Source organism: Oreochromis aureus, linkage group 16 (genome assembly GCF_013358895.1).
Source record: "Oreochromis aureus strain Israel breed Guangdong linkage group 16, ZZ_aureus, whole genome shotgun sequence".
Lineage (NCBI taxonomy): Eukaryota > Metazoa > Chordata > Actinopteri > Cichliformes > Cichlidae > Oreochromis > Oreochromis aureus.
This window is the reverse complement of record NC_052957.1, coordinates 15,256,552-15,272,376: the sequence shown is the minus strand read 5'-3', so window position 1 is coordinate 15,272,376 and position 15,825 is coordinate 15,256,552. Positions and strand designations below refer to the sequence as shown.

Genomic DNA, 15,825 nt, shown 5'->3' with positions numbered 1-15,825 from the left:
CCGTCCTGAAGAATCTTTTTTGCAACAGTCTTCTATACGTTATCTTTAAATTCAGTATCGTCATACAACACTGTACACTGGCGTATTTCCCGGGTGCAGCTTCAGTTTTTGATTAGAAACTCAGCACTTTATCAGCCTAAAGCAAATACCGCAGAAATTCAGAAGAGGAAAAAATCTTCAGCTTCTATGGAAATAGTCTCACTGGCTCTAGTAGCTTTTCATTTTTTGGCTAACGTATGTGGAAAATGACGTGTATAGTGCAACCAGGACAAGTCGAGCTATGTTAATCTGCTGAACTGCTTTCAACTGTGACCACATGGTAGAGTTATGTTTACACTCCTGTAGATTTTTATGACAGATACCAAATCAGCCCAAAGAATAAAAGTGAACAGAGCATTTTTTTTTTCCCCTCAGTGGGTCTTTATTTCTCTCTCCCATGGTAGCTATGGCAAAAATGTTCAATTACAGTATGTGATCACAGCTAATAAAGCTCACAATACTGAAAACATGGCAACAATTGCATTTAATGTACATAATAAAATAGAACTGATGGCACTGAGCCCCCAAGCCATTTTTCTGCTTTTATAGACTTTTTTCCACTCTGTAATATAAACTGCAATTGAAGCATGCACTTAAATCTCAACATTGAGAATCATAAAATGTCTTAGTAGCTGTGCAAAAATAACTATATAAAATATATTGCTTTTACAATTAACCAAGCCATTGGCGCTGTAAATAAATTAAACTAGACAGCAACAACAAGCAGATACAGAAAGGAATTCAATTCAGTGTTAATGGTGATTTTATATAATGTACAAACATATTTAACAAATGCTTTTTTGTTTTTTGTTTTAGAACCTTTAACACCATTTGAACAACATTGTGCCTAAAACTCAAGATACACAAGTCGGAACTTGTCAATACACTTAACATGGACCTTCACTGAAAAGAAGGAAAAGTACATATTTATATAATATACACAACATGAGGATCTATAACGTCCTTCGTAAAACACAGGAATGCCCGTCCCTTAAACTCTCTGAACGTTTCACCGGGGACTACGTCTTCCTTCACATCCATTTATTTTAGGCACGCTTTGCTGTTTTGCAAATTTAAACAGATGAATGAGAGGCTTCAGTGTCTGATTTTCAATGAAATTACAAAGAACTCAGCAAATGTGTTTGCACTTTGTCATTTTTGGGCTACTGAGTGTAAAATGACAATTTTATTCAAATTGAATTAAAAGCAATTGCGGCAAAGTGTGCAGAAAACAAAGGGTGCTGAATCATTTTTGAAGCGACCGTATTTCTTCGCTCTCAGCACCGTGGACGTAATGAACTACTCTGTAATAACATTAAGCTGTAACTGAATATGTTGTTTAAGCACTTGCTAACTGTGTAAAGTGCTCACTGCCACCGTTTTGTTGATCAGGACTGTAGAGTACATGTCCGGATACTTCCTTCAGTGCTTTGTCTCCGGCCTGGCTGAACGACGACGGACGTGTCATGTAACAAAAGCTGACAGCCAGAAGCGGCAGATTGGGACGAGTAAAAATTTGGAGCCTTCTGCACGCTGCTTGGTGCCTGAATTCCCGGGAAAACAAACAGCTTGCAAACTGTACTCCTTATAAGACTTAACGTCAGACTGCACTCTGTTTGGGGTTGGTTAAAAAATATGAAACAAGTCCCTCTCACTTTAGATGTTTCCTTGTGTCTGTGTGCGTTGAGGACTGTAAGGGAGATAAAAGACTCTTGTCTACACATTCGACTCTATAAATGATCGCTTTGGTTTCATTGAAGCTACGTGAATGGCAGGATTATCTCGAGCTAGGCCAGGCTGCTTGGGCTTACTGTCCATTAACGTGTGTGGCATAGCCAGTGCTGGCTTGGACTCTTTGTAACAGTTGGCAGCTTGGCAGAACTTCTCTGCAAATTCCTTGGCATGCATGCCGTTTTGTAAGCTACTCATCGCCATACCACCCTGAGGTGGTGGAGGTTTGTGCTGCTCCTGGTATGAGCTCGCCGTTTTGCCGTCGACAGACTGCAGGCCCATTGTCGACATGTTGTGACACACGAGGCCGTCGGAGGAGTGGTTCAGCCAGCTGCGACCGATAGACTGCAGGCTCGGGTGACTCTGCAAGCCGTGGTGCTGCTGCTGTTGAATCTGCTGCTGCTGCTGCTGCTGTTGCTGAAAGCGGGCTGTCTTATCGGTTATGCCCATGAAGGGCCTGGGTTTGTACTCGGCTGCGGCGCTGCCCTGTTGGCTGTGCTTTGTTTTGTCAGTGATCTTGGTGCGAACGTCAGGACCTAGCTTGCCGCTGTCTGACAGGCTGCTGCTTGATGCCAGGCTGCTGGTGGAACTGGACACACGCATGCTGCTGCCGCCTCCCTGAGATCCCGCTGGAGCGCACATCCCTTCCTTTCCAGACTCAGAGTGATTCCCCTGGAATCCAGGACCAGAGCAGGCCAAGCCATCCAAGGACGATGCGGAGTGGGCAGACAGCCTGTCTTGACCCAGACCTTTAGAGTTGCTGGAGGATGAGTAAGAGGCTTGAGAGGAGTGGAGACTCTCACTTTCACAACTGTGAGCCATGGAAGAGGAGGCAGCTGCCAGCAACATGCGGTTCCCATACATGGGTTCGTCAGCTGGGGGGGGCAGAGGGCCGATGTCGATACCTGGGCCCGGCTTCAGCATGCTGGACATGTGTCGGCTGGGTAACGGACTGGAAGGAGCGTACTGAGATTTGGCCCCTGCCGAGCGGCCCCCCACGGCACCTCCCCCTGTTTGCATGGAACTCATGTGCTGATTGGTCTTGACAATTTGGGCTTGCTTGGTTGGCTGCAAGACCAGTCCCTGTTGAGGCAGGGCTTCCCGGTGCTCACGAGGGTACCTGTGAGGAGGAAGCCTGCTGGGGCCTGGGGGTGAGCTGGGGCTCAGACTCTGATTCTGGTGTCCCACACTGTTGCTGGCGGTCGCTGACTCAGAGGGTAAGACTTTGTTAAAAGAGTAACTGCTCTGGGACCAGCAGGCTTCACCTGTCCTGTCATGCTGCATGGCATCCTCCTCCTCTTCCTCCTCTTCAAGAATCTCTCTTTGGCCTTCTACACTCCTAGCAAGGCTGTGCTCTGAGGGGTCCTCCTGCCCTTCGTCTTGCTCCTGGTCAGACTCGTGGCCTCCTGATGCCTGGCTGGATGCAGCTGCAGCCCCACCGAGGCCTCCTTTGGTCTGAGTTCGCTGCATCTGTTTACATTCGTCCTCCACTCGAGCCAGCAGACGGCGGATTTCCCGGTTATTGGGACACAGCTTGGCTGCTTCATGTAAGTCAGCTAAGGCTGCTGTAAACTGCCTGTGAATGGAGAGAGATATTGTAACCAGAGGCATAAATAGAATAAAAACATCAACACAACGCTGGTCTGGAGTTACTGAACCGCTTACCTGCTGCTTCTTTTAGCTCTGGCACGGGCATAGTAGGCCTCATAGGATTTGGGTTTCAGCTCCAGTGCTTTTGTTGCAAACTCCTCAGCCATCCCAAAATCCTACAGCCAAGGCAAAAAAACAAAACAGATAAATGATTTTGAACCAGTTGTTATTCTCTTCTTGCCATAGTGATAATGGAAACCAGTATACACAACTTAGTTTCTGTCACAGTGTAAAACATCTGACTTATTTCATTTTATGTCACCGTTTTCTTGCTTTGAGTGCATTTTTTTTCCCCTTTTTTTGTCATCACACATTTCTAAGTCTGTTTTATATCACACACACAAACAATATTTTCAAACACTATATGACGGCTGACTGCGATCCACGCAACATCTCTCTAACACTTTATACTCCCTATGTGAAGTGATAAAATGCCTGGCAGGCACCCCAGGTAGTTAGAGTTTATTGTAGAAAACACACAACCTTGTGCCGCCTGTTTCCCTCATATCTTCTTGCTTGCGGCATGTAATTGCACAAACAGCTGGCTCACTACAAACGTCTTCCTGCTAGACTTGGGCTTTGGACTGTAAACAAAACTAAATCTGCAGAAACTATTATCTGGGGGGGGGAAAAAACCAAAACCTTTCATATGTTTACATTTTCATGAGGCTTTCTTTGATGTCATTTTCAAAATGGACATCCCAGCTTAAATATTACTCCATCATTCTGTAAAACATGAGTGAGCAGAGAAGCTGACATTAGAACTGTCTGGGTCTGAGTCACCTACCGAGCACATCTGCAGCCTTCTTCCGCCCTACCACCCATGTTACCAGCTAAATACTAACAAGCCTTCTTGTGTCTGCACATACTCAAACCACAGCAGAGTCACAGATTTCCTCCTTTCTATAGCATTTCATGTCAGTGATATACTTATGGAGTAATATATGCATACAATACTGTGCAAAGGTCTTATTTTTTTAATATTTTAATAGAGAAATGTGCACATTTATTGAAACGTGCAACTACACAAGGAAACAAGCATGAAAGTCAACATTTGGTATGACCACCTTTATTCTTCAACACAGCCTGAACTTTCTTAGGTTCAAGTTGTGTTGAAGAATGCAGTTTCCAGGCTTCTTGAAGATCATTCAAAGCTCTTCTTTGGATGTTGGTTGACTTTTGATCCATTCTCTGTTAACATGATCCCACGCTGCTTCAGTATTGTTGAGGTTTGGGCTCTGGGGAGGCTATTCTATGACTGATTGGTGTTTTTTTTTCTGTCCAGGCATGCTTTTACTGCACTAGTAAGGTGTTTGGGATCATTGTCATGCTGGAAAAATCAAGGTGCTGCCATGGTTTACATGTTGGATGAAAACTTGTTGTGACAAGAAAATACTGACTGAAATCCAGCCCTAAACCACGACCCAGCTTTCACTGTGTTTTACAAATAGCTCTCGACACTAGACTCTAGATACTAATGTACCTTTATCCTGATATCTTTACATTGATTTGAGCCCAAAATTGAAATATCGATTAAGGGTTCACGACATTTGCACAGTATATCAATAACAATATTATTACAGATTCATAAATAAATATGAATGAAGAAGAAATCAAAGTCTCTTGAGAGACGTACATTGGTTTTCCTGCGACAGCGGGAGAGATTGAGGTACAGGGAGACCCTCAGGTCTTTAAATGCCTTCAGTTCATCACCGAAGCCTTCTCTGGGAAACTTCCTCAGGGCGTACTGGTACCTCTGGGCTGCCTCTTTCATCTTCCCTTTCTGCAGGACACATGAAGGGCAAACACGTGGTGAGGAAGAGGAGAGAACCAGAAGGAAAAGCGGAAAAATGTAGGGGAGAGAAGCAGGCCAAGGCATCCACCAGATACTCCCACAATAGCTGTTCTCTGGCTCAAGTCCTCCCTTCTCATCAATCACACATACAACAAACAGACAAGCTCAGATAAGACGCACACACACACACACTAACAAGTTACACATGACAGGTTTGTCCTTTCTGCTGCAAACTCAATCTGTTAAATGTCAGACATCGATCATGGCACCTTTGTTGAGTGCTATGAAACATGCACATCGATTCATTGTCTACATTTATCTAAGCAAGAAAAAAGAACATTACTGTGCAGAAGAAAAACATTCTTCTCAACTCCTTTTTATAAAAAAGATTGGAGGAGCAATGTTTGTTTTTTTTAAGCATTTCATTAAAACAGGAAAATCATCTTTACTGTCGAGAGGAAGCAGTTTCTATTTCAGATACCTTGTAAAGCAGGTTTCCTTCCTCCATCAGCTTCTGAAGGAGGATGATGAGGATGTCAGGCTTTGAAGTAGCCATGGCCCAAGCAGCGTTCCCTGTGGAAGCAGAAGGCATTTCATGGTGCCGTTTTCAGCTTGAACAGACGGACATCGTATTCTCTTTAATTTGGTACAAGGTAAAGTTACCTAAAGATTGTACCTGATCGATCATAAGGAGACGTTCTGTAGCCTTAAGTTTATTGAGGCCAGTTAACAGTTAGGAGGAAGAGAGAGCGAAGAGAAGAGAGGTCATGCGACAGGAAGGGTTGTTATTTGAAGCGAAAGGAAATTGTGTTACAAAGTGCAGTGTGACAATATACAATTATGGCTCACTTAAGTTGAAATGATGTCACATTTTCATCAGTAACTGCATGCTGACTGCGCCGAGGAACATTTAAAGGTTCGGCTCTATTTTTTTCTCTAAGACAGCAGAGTGCGCTGAAGATAAGCTGCAGACTTGTAGCTTTATGAATGTCATTTGGGTGATAAGTCACATTCTTAAATTAGCCAAGCAGCTCATCAGGGAGAAATGGGAGCGACATACTCTTTATAGTTAGGGTACACACACACACACACACACACACACACACACACACACACACACACACACACACACACACACACACACACACACACACACACACACACACACACACACACACACACACACACACACACACACACACACACACACACACACACACACACACACACACACACACACACAGTGAGTGAAAAGCAGGAATGGAAACAGTTTTTCCACGACATTCCGCAAATTTTGTCTGATCGTATTTTTAGTACCACGAGATGCAGAACAGGGCAGAAACAAACCCGACACAGAAACGTAACAAAATACTCTGTCTTTCTGTGTTTACTGAGATGTGACAGTACTCTGCAGGCACTTTGTAGAAACCACAGGCGTAAAGCTGTCCAAAGGGTGTTGTACGAACTGGTACTGGTTTCCCTCACTCACTAGTCTCAATTTGACATGTTGGTAACAAATATACAAAACAGAGTTTTTAGCAGTTTCACCCTTAGTCAAGGCATTTCTTAAGAGTTCTTACCCAGCTTTGCTCCTTTCTTTAATAGAGTCACCACCACCGATGTGTTCCTACAACCTATGGCTCGGTCCAGAGGCCTCATCCCACTGTGGTCCACATGCTCTATCACTGCTCCTCTTTCCACCAAATACTGGACCTATAGGAGGCCACAGATGGTTAAGAAAACATGAACAATGCATCCACAGTCAAGAGTGCAGCTAACTCACAACAGTATGTGTTCAATAACCTTAGTGGAATGTTAATTAAGACTAAATAAAGATTGGGGCGTGTGGTGTTTTTGTGTCTCTAAGGATATTGGAGGGTGTGTGTGTGTGTTTCAGTAAATTTAAAACAATTTCACTCACAATCTCTGCGTCTCCATAGAAGGCAGCAAGGTCCAGTGGAGTTCGTCCGTTTTTGTCCGTGTGGTCGATGACCGCACCCTTCTCTACCAAAAACTGCACCACATTCTTTTGTCCTTTCAAACATGCCCAGCTCAGGGGCGTCAGTCCCTCCTTGTCCATCGACGTTAAAGATGCACCTTTAACACCAACGGAAAAAAACTGTTGTTTCATGTACAACTAGCTAATTGGCATATGATGCTTTGGTGCACTGAGTGGTGGATTTAGCTCACCTTTAGATAGCAGAAACTCCACAGTACTCAGGTGACCCTCACAAGCAGCCACCATAAGTAGGGTCCTGCCCTGCTTGTCACTGATGTTAATGTCAGCACCATTCTGTAGCAGCAGCTCTGCAATCTAACACACAGGCAAATAAGGTTCAGCTATACAGAGCTAAAATGCAGCGATATTTAAGAAAGCAGGAGACTGCGAGGGCAGGACACATAATGCAATCAAATGCCACACGTTTGGAGAAAGATGGTATTGAGTAAAGGTAGTTGGAAGCAGTGTTGTTATTTGTAACCGCTCAGAAACTCTCACCTGCCAGTGTCCCTGTCTGACCACGCAGAAGAGAGGAGACACCCCCCGCCTGTTGACCTGCTGCACCACCGCCCCCTGCTCCAACAGAAAGCTGCATACCTCCATCTTGCCACGGCCGGCTGCAGCCGTCAAGGCTTAAGTGAGGGAAGGAGACATAGGCACTTCTTCAGACACATTTACTTATTAATATATCGTACAAGAAACACTTTGAAAGCGAACAAAATGTGTCCAGTACACAGTGTTGTTTACTGCTTATAAAGAGGCATCCAATGTCTTTAGTACCCTTGAAGTACTTTGTACTGCTCAGATAGAAACAGTGACTCCAGAATCTCTGGAAAAAGAAGGAGCAGCCGAGAAGTGTAAGCTGCAGTGTGCTACTAATTGACTTTAAATCAGATAATTATGTTTATGCTTATTAAACTCATTAAATTCCTGCCTCAAGTTCCCCCAGCCTTGTACAAAGAGATGAGAATTCAGTCATTTCATGCATCAGCAGACAAACATTAGACAAGAAAAATCAAGCAACTGTGTTAAACACCCGTTCTTGTTTACGTTTTGTATCTTCCTCAAACCGAGATTAACTGGAATTAGCCAATTAATTTTAAAGAAAAGGAACTCAAATGCTGTATTAATTGGTGCTTGTAAAGAAAAGAGATTCTTCAAGTGTTGGATGCTTACAGTTCGTCAGCAGATGGACTGGTCTTAAATGAGTGCTGGTTATCCAAACAAAAAGGGATCCAACGTTAAGAATCGGAGCAGCTTTGCTCTCGCAAAGATTTAAGGTGCCGCTAAGCCTTCTTGTCTCTCTGACATCATCCATCTGGATGAACAGTCATCAGAGCCAACCAATCCCAGCCTCCATCTGCTCAAAATATGGATATCCTCTCACACGGCACAGAGCAGAACAATGACTCTAAGGAACTAAACTTAGGCTGTGCTTGTTCTCAAGGGAGCAGCGTTAGCCAGAGTGGGGATGGTAGTGGCCTACAATGAACATATAATCAGCAGCTCAAGAGCTGTACTCTTCATGTTTTTACACGTTATTCTTAGAAGTTCTTCATCCTCAGAGACCTTTCCATATATTGATTAGGGTATTTATTCAAACCTTCAAAGTAAGAGCTTCTACAGAAGATTATCAACATTCCTACTCGCAGAATAAGGAGCTCCTTTTCTAACTTTTATTGTTTTAGTGTGACTTGCAAAGATATCCTTCCTTATCTTGTGTTTTGAAAGCTATTCATCTCAGCTCTCCTGCATTTCACCTCTCCTCTTCCTATTCGCGCAGACCACCTACAAGCCACCTTCAAAGTGTCTTTAAATCACTTTGATAGACTAGGTAAACGTATAATAGCCCTTTTCTGCAACCAGGCTGGTGGAGCTCAAGACACACCAACAACAGAGAGGTCATGACCTGACATTTTAAGCAAAGCTTTGCAGATAAAAAAAGAAAAAAAGCTGGAACTCTTTTTTTCAAAAAATGCCAAATGCCTTTCTAACCACAGTAAGGAATATTTCAGTTTGTCCATGCTTGTGCCTGTAAGAGTTTCAGAACAAGAAGTGTTCAGAGTTTCATTAAAAAAAACCTGACAGACTGTCAATTTAAGAAAAAAAATGGTTGCAGGAAAATGATGAAAGACAATCCAGACAACGGTTTTGAACAATTATCACTTGGTCTTGCCTGTTCAACAGCTTGTTAATGCACATGTCTAATCTGTCAATCACATGACAACTCGATCCATTTAGGCATACAGATGTGCCCAAGCTGACCTGCTGAAGTTCAAACCGGACACTTCTGATGCACTTCTGCTTCAAGCTAATAGGAAGGCAAGTGCAACTCAAATAACCACCCCTTAAAACCAAGGTATGCAGAAGAGCATCTTTAAACACACACTGTGTCAAACCTTGATGCAGATGGGCTACAGCAGCAGAAGACCACACTAGGTGCCAGCTAAGAACAAGAAAGGTTCAAGATTCTCACTAAAATTGGTTTGAGGAGTCTTGATTTCTGCTGCAACGTTCAGATGACACGGTTACAATTTGGCATAAACAACAAGCATTCTTGTATCAACAGTTTAAGCTGCTGGTGGTGTAATGGTGAGACCCAACCCAGCGTACATGAGTAACAACACAGCAAACACGAGTATTGCTACTGACCATCCCCTTATGATCACAGTGCTTCCAGCAGGATGACATGCTGTGTCACAAAGCTCAATTATTTTCAAATTCTTGAACATGACAATGAATTCACTTTACTCAAACGACCTCCAGTGACTGTATTTAAATTTACTAATAATTTAGAGAAAATAAATGATTACGATTTCTTCATGAAGACCAAGCTTGAAAGTGTAGCTTAATGCCTGGCTGTATTTCTTTACGTAATCCGAACTTCCTGATTCTTGGGTAACTGATATTGTCCTGGTCGTTTTGCTCCTACATCATCTTCCTCTGGGGTCAAGAATCCTGCTGTTTGATCATAGCTTTGCAATTCAGGGACTAAGACCACAAAATACTAAAGCTTGTGCTAGACAAAAAAAGTATTTAAATAAAGTCGACATAGGGACAACATCATGGTGGATGAAAGGATCTCGCAAGACTTTCACCCAAGGAACTGGGGTTCACTTCCCAAATAAACGGCAGTATCTACTTCATTTGCAATTATAGAAAAAGACCAAAATATGTAACAAAAATTGCTTTTATGCAAAACAACAATGCTGTGGCTCTTTGCCATAAGCCAGTCCTACTTACAACAACTAGAATGACTCTTTGCAGGTAAATTGCCTTTCTTTGCATAACAGGGAGGTGTCTTGCATCCTAAGAGGGGACTTTAAAAGATAGAGTTTGCACAGATGTACAATCAAATCTTCTTCTATTTAAACACAAGAGACAGCAGGTCTATTTGCAGTGAGATGTAATACTCCGATGAATTTTAAACACGCTATAACATTTCACACATCGTTATGAGAGGAGCGTTTCTGAGGCAACGACAAAAGGCTGGTTTTCAAGGGGATATTTCTGAATTTTCTTTTTCGCTTTCAATCTTCTCTGCATCGCAGCACAACAATTGGATTAATAAACCTGCAGCGGAATAGCAGCAAAGGGATTTCAAATATTACTTCATCGCTAATAATTTCTGGTGTTTGTATCTAGTCATTTCTAGACAGTGTAGCCACTCCACCACTAAATATTCAATTTATGTCTGCAGCAAAATTCCAGCTTTTTTTATTTATTTTTTTCCCCCCAAGCATGACTGAGCGCAGACAAATCTACATTGTGGTCATAATTGTGTTTACTGTTGTTTACTGATTTAATCCCCTTGAATACAGATGAGCCAGGACCACATTTTTAATGAGTGCCAGGTGGGCGCAAAAACATGTTAATTCAAGGTCATGTCGAGGGGTTAAGACTCACTGTGTTTCAGGTCAGCGGAGCCACAGCTCTGACTACTGCCACCTGTGACCCACTATGTCATTACTTTAGAAGGAAGAGGTGAGGTGATAGCAATGATTAAACATCCACTTTGTTAAAATGAGCTGAGAGTCAAATACCGGAAAGCCACATGTACTATTGGATTTTACTTTGCTCCAAGCGGATCTAATCTATATTTCAGAGGGAAAGATCTTTGTCCCAGGCCAGCACTGCAAAATCATCTGAAGTCGAGCAGTCGTTTAACAGAGAACAAGCAGCAGTTAGCCACACTTTGGACAACCTCTCCACTAAGAAGCTGACCTACATTCTTAAAGCAGCCAACTTTGAATGCTAAATCCTGCTGGGTTAGAACTGAGAGACACACAAAGAGAATTCTTCTTTATACATATTCTACTGTGACAGCAGCAACATCTAATACTGTTGTCTAATGTTATCCGGACACTTGACTCTAAGGGCAGATGTTCATAATGATGATGACAAAAATGTGACCAATGTTTTAACACAACCTGCACTAATAATTGTGAGGAATATTGAAGCTCTAACACCACATGCGTCTCATTCTTACATAATGCATCACAAGTATTTTTAGGATCAATGAAAAATAAAGCGTAGCTGTGCTTTTTAACCATCTGTATTGAACATCTGGATTTCCGGAAAATATACTTTTAGATATTACAGTTTCAATTTAAAGTAATGCATTACTTTTCATCTGTGAACAAAAAGTAATTAGTTACACTGCTCATGACATGACTTTTGACAGTGACATTGCCTGAAATGCACTGTCACATAAAAATAGAAATCTTATGTAGTACATCAAATCTTTTCCTTTTTCCAGCACAGATTATAGATCTTCGAAATAAAGTCCAACGCTTAAAAACTGAAGACAATCTGTTTTGCCTCGTTTCTGTCTCGTATTTTAAAAATGGCGTCAGGTGGTTGTTGTGCACGTGATGAAATTGTATGTTTAATGATTTTTTTCCCCTGCCATTATTCAGATTGAAGACTCATGGAACACAAGTAATAACATGATTAAGTACTCACTCTAATGCGATTACTGAGTTGAGCAAAAGTAATGAGTTACTGTTAAAATACTGCATTAGAGACAAAGTAGTAATGCTTTAATGGCTAAAAATTATGATGCATGAACGCTTCCCGGCCAATGCAGCCTTGCAGTCTGCTGTATCATTTCTGTCAGACAACCTTCAAGTAACCCGTCTTAAATCTGACAGCCACCTTCTGCTTTTCCGACTTTATGCCGTTTCCTGCAGCACCACATGGCTTTTTGCTTTGACTCCTCAATCACTTTCAAATGAAAACAAACTGTACCACAGAGAGAAGGACAAACTTTTAAAAAGTCCAAAATAACCCTTTCAGGAAAAACAAAACAGAAACTACTACTCATTCTAAATCCGAGTGGGACTAGCAGTGTATAAAACCAACTGTGGAGTCGAAGCTGTTGTTTTAACATAAAGCACCAAGGGAATACTGTTCCTAAAATTCAGTGGGACAATTTTTCTAAAAAAAAAAAACAGAAAATACTGTGTGGACTGAATTCCAAGCAGAAAGCTACACGACAAGAGAAAGTAATGCTTTTACCAGAAAGTACAGCACAGGAGGACTTACAACAGCCATTAAAATGCACCCACATTTGGGTTGAGCGACCTCTGCATCAAACAGAGAGCATTACTGTGGAGAGCACAGATACAGGACTTTCCACTGCAGCATTCAATTACAGCAGTGTGGTTCAGAATGCAAAAACAGCTGGTGATAGTACAAAAGAGCCGTGTAATGCAAAAAGATTGATGAGAACATACCTGTCTCTCCCCACAGTGTGTCATGACTATCAATTTGCACAGCATGCTCATTATTCAACGCCAGCAAGCCTCTCACAACCTGCCAAAACAGAAACTTTGATTAATCACATGCTGTTTCAGCAGAAAAAAAAAAATCAAATAAACCTTTGAGAGGTTACAGTATACAAAATGCTAATCTTAAAGCACATCAACAAAAACGCAGGTTCAGATAGTTGAACTTTAACAGGGTCTTTTCTGCATGCAGGTTGACTTCACTTGGCCCAGTGATGTTATTCTAATCCAGGCCTTGGGAGCCAATTCCAGCTAACGGGGGAGCCAAACTAAACCTTGAGTCTACGTCTCACCTGGGCAGCTGAAGGCGCTGCACTGTTATCGATTGTGAATATACATGCAATTCTGAACAGCACTTCTGGCTTTGAGTCATACTCACAGAGAACACTGTGTGCTCATTTTTATTTTTTTTTTATATCTATAGTTCCTTCTGATCTTTAAAAAATAAATAAATCAGGAATTCTTTGTGGAAGGCTGTTGTGAAACCATGCAAGAAAGAAAAGGTTTTGTCTCACTATTAAAACTGGAAAAACCAGGATCCTGTGTGGTTTAATGTATGTTTTTTGTATGCCCATGTTTTCTTTCAAATACATTTCTTTTGTAGTAAGAAACAGTACAAAAAAGGGCATTTGTGTCTATGGATCAGGTAAGATATATGCATGTGTGTCAGTCAGACCTGTGTGTGCCCCATGCTCGAGGCTGCAATCAAAGCCTGCTGCAGAGCTTTGCTCTTCAGAGAGCAGTCCTGCTGCTGCCCCTCAGCACTCCATTCTAGCTCCAGCAGGTACTGGATAATCTCAAGGTGTCCTCGTAGGGCAGCATGGACCAGAGCACACTGGCCACTCTTATCTACATGATCAACCTGGCAAAAACACAAGATTCTTGGTTTTAATAAACAGAAACAGCAAAAACCTGTGAGGTAAATGTACCGTATGCAGGGTTCATACGCATTTTTCAAATTTAAGTACTTTTTACGCACTTTCAAGGTTCTTTATCAAGCTTTTCCAGCACATTACCAAAAAAAAGAATGCATGTTTCACTTTGCATCACCTCAGTAAAACCATGCAAAAATTAAAACAAATTATCTTAGGTCGACTTAAAAGTCCTTTGTTCTCCTTTTGTTAAAACAGAGAAAAATGCACCACACAAAAATACTAAATGGTTGCTTTATATGCATATAGTGTACAAACTCAAAAAACACATTTCTCTTAAAAAGGTAAGATGTGCAAATGTGAACAAATCAACTTGTTAGAGATATTCATCTCCACTTGAAAAAAACAACAACCACACAAAACAAGAAAACCCCACAAATTAATAAGTCTGCTCATCAGATATTGATGCTTCTTTCCTATGTGACACAAAATAGGAGACAGATGTTTGTTATTTTAACTAGTTAAGCACCCACACCACCAAAAATGGGGGAAAAAGGGAGGAGATCGCATTGAATCGGTTTAAATTAAGAAATCAGAAATATAAGTGTCGACATGAGCTCTGATGACATCTCACAAGTTTTAGCTTTATTTTGATACCAAGACTGTTTACACAGAGTTTGTAATTGCAGAGAAATACATTTATTTTGGTCATTTCATTTTCGAGCAGGAAGGTCACCCTGTTTGTTATACCCTTTAGGTGAATACAGAGTTTTTTAGTTAAATACATATTCTTTAAATAATGTTCTCTTTTATAAAAAAGGAGGATAATTTAAAAAAATTAAACATTTATTATAGCTCTATCACATAGAAAAAAAACCTGTCTTTTTTCTGTTGTCTGTTATATAACATTAGGGGTGTTCATGGCAATTAACTTTTTAATCGACTAAGCCGGTCAAGTAAGAAACACTCAAGTGTTAAATTTGAAAACGGTTTAAAAAAAAATATCCCCATTCCAAAATGTCACCTGACAATCTGATGGGCTTAGGAGTGGTGATGTCACAAGGACACCTTAAGGGTCTTTAATCCTTTGAAGTTTTTCCTTAAATAGGGGTGAGAAACAGCAATTGTTTCAGTTGTTTCTTCGCAGCCTTTGTGTTTGCAGCCTTCAAACGTTCACTACAGAAACATTTGGAAACCTCTCAGAGTCATGTATACAAACGCCAACATGTATCCAAGATTACGGCAACCAAGACAAAAAGATTACGCCGCCTCTACTTCCTGCCGTGGCCGGCCAATTTCTCCGAATGGCCTCTTTTCCACCCAAAGTCCATTACAGGAGAGTAGGAATGAAAACAACCATCTCCAGATCAAAATTCAACAAATTGAAGAAGAAAAACTTCACCTGGAGAAGAAGTGCTTACAAATGGAAGCACAAAATAAACACCTGGAAGAAACACTACAGCGCCAGCCCGACATCAACATTATTAATGAGGGCTGGGGGATCAAGTTTGCTCAAGCCAGAGAGCAGATTGTATTCTTGATCAAAGAAAACAAGCAGAAGAGCGCTGAACTTAAAGAAATGTCTGAGCAGTTTCAAGACAAGAAAGCGACGATTGATAAGATGGAGTGGGATCTCCAATACATGGACCAAAGGAATCAGCTGCTCCAACGAAAGCTTGATGAAGCTGAAGAAAAAAATAAAGAAATCTTCCAACAGAAGGAAGACCAGGACACAAAGCATAAAGACATGCAGCGTGAACTCCAATGCATGCAGGAAAATTACAGAATGGTGAAAGTAAGGTTGGATCAAACACTGCGTCAAAATAAAGGCCTCCTTCAAGAGAAAGAACAACAGCAAGAAAGACTGACAGAAGAAAAGTGCATCATCAAGGACTTTGAGAGTAAAAATCAAAAGATGCAAGAATTCTGTAATGAATTGAAGGTCAAAAC

The 15,825-nt window shown here is 41.5% G+C and overlaps 1 protein-coding gene across 5 annotated transcripts in view; it reads right to left on the bottom strand.

Moving 5' to 3' along the window:
- Positions 1-396: 396 nt before the first annotated feature.
- tanc1b (tetratricopeptide repeat, ankyrin repeat and coiled-coil containing 1b) overlaps positions 397-15,825 on the bottom strand; it is a 107,856-nt gene continuing 92,427 nt past the window's right edge. For 4 of the 5 annotated variants that reach the window (XM_031743074.2, XM_031743075.2, XM_039599754.1 and 1 more), the window contains 10 exons: positions 13,680-13,865; positions 12,953-13,031; positions 7,713-7,846; positions 7,406-7,529; positions 7,137-7,312; positions 6,796-6,928; positions 5,697-5,788; positions 5,057-5,203; positions 3,436-3,536; positions 397-3,346 (listed from right to left, as the gene is read on the bottom strand). In XM_031743074.2, coding sequence (XP_031598934.2) covers positions 1,756-3,346; positions 3,436-3,536; positions 5,057-5,203; positions 5,697-5,788; positions 6,796-6,928; positions 7,137-7,312; positions 7,406-7,529; positions 7,713-7,846; positions 12,953-13,031; positions 13,680-13,865 — 2,763 coding nt within the window. In that variant the 3' untranslated portion in view covers positions 397-1,755. Of the gene's footprint in view, positions 3,347-3,431; positions 3,537-5,056; positions 5,204-5,696; positions 5,789-6,795; positions 6,929-7,136; positions 7,313-7,405; positions 7,530-7,712; positions 7,847-12,952; positions 13,032-13,679; positions 13,866-15,825 lie in introns of those variants that run through there. The other variant, XM_031743076.2, reaches the window with a different exon arrangement.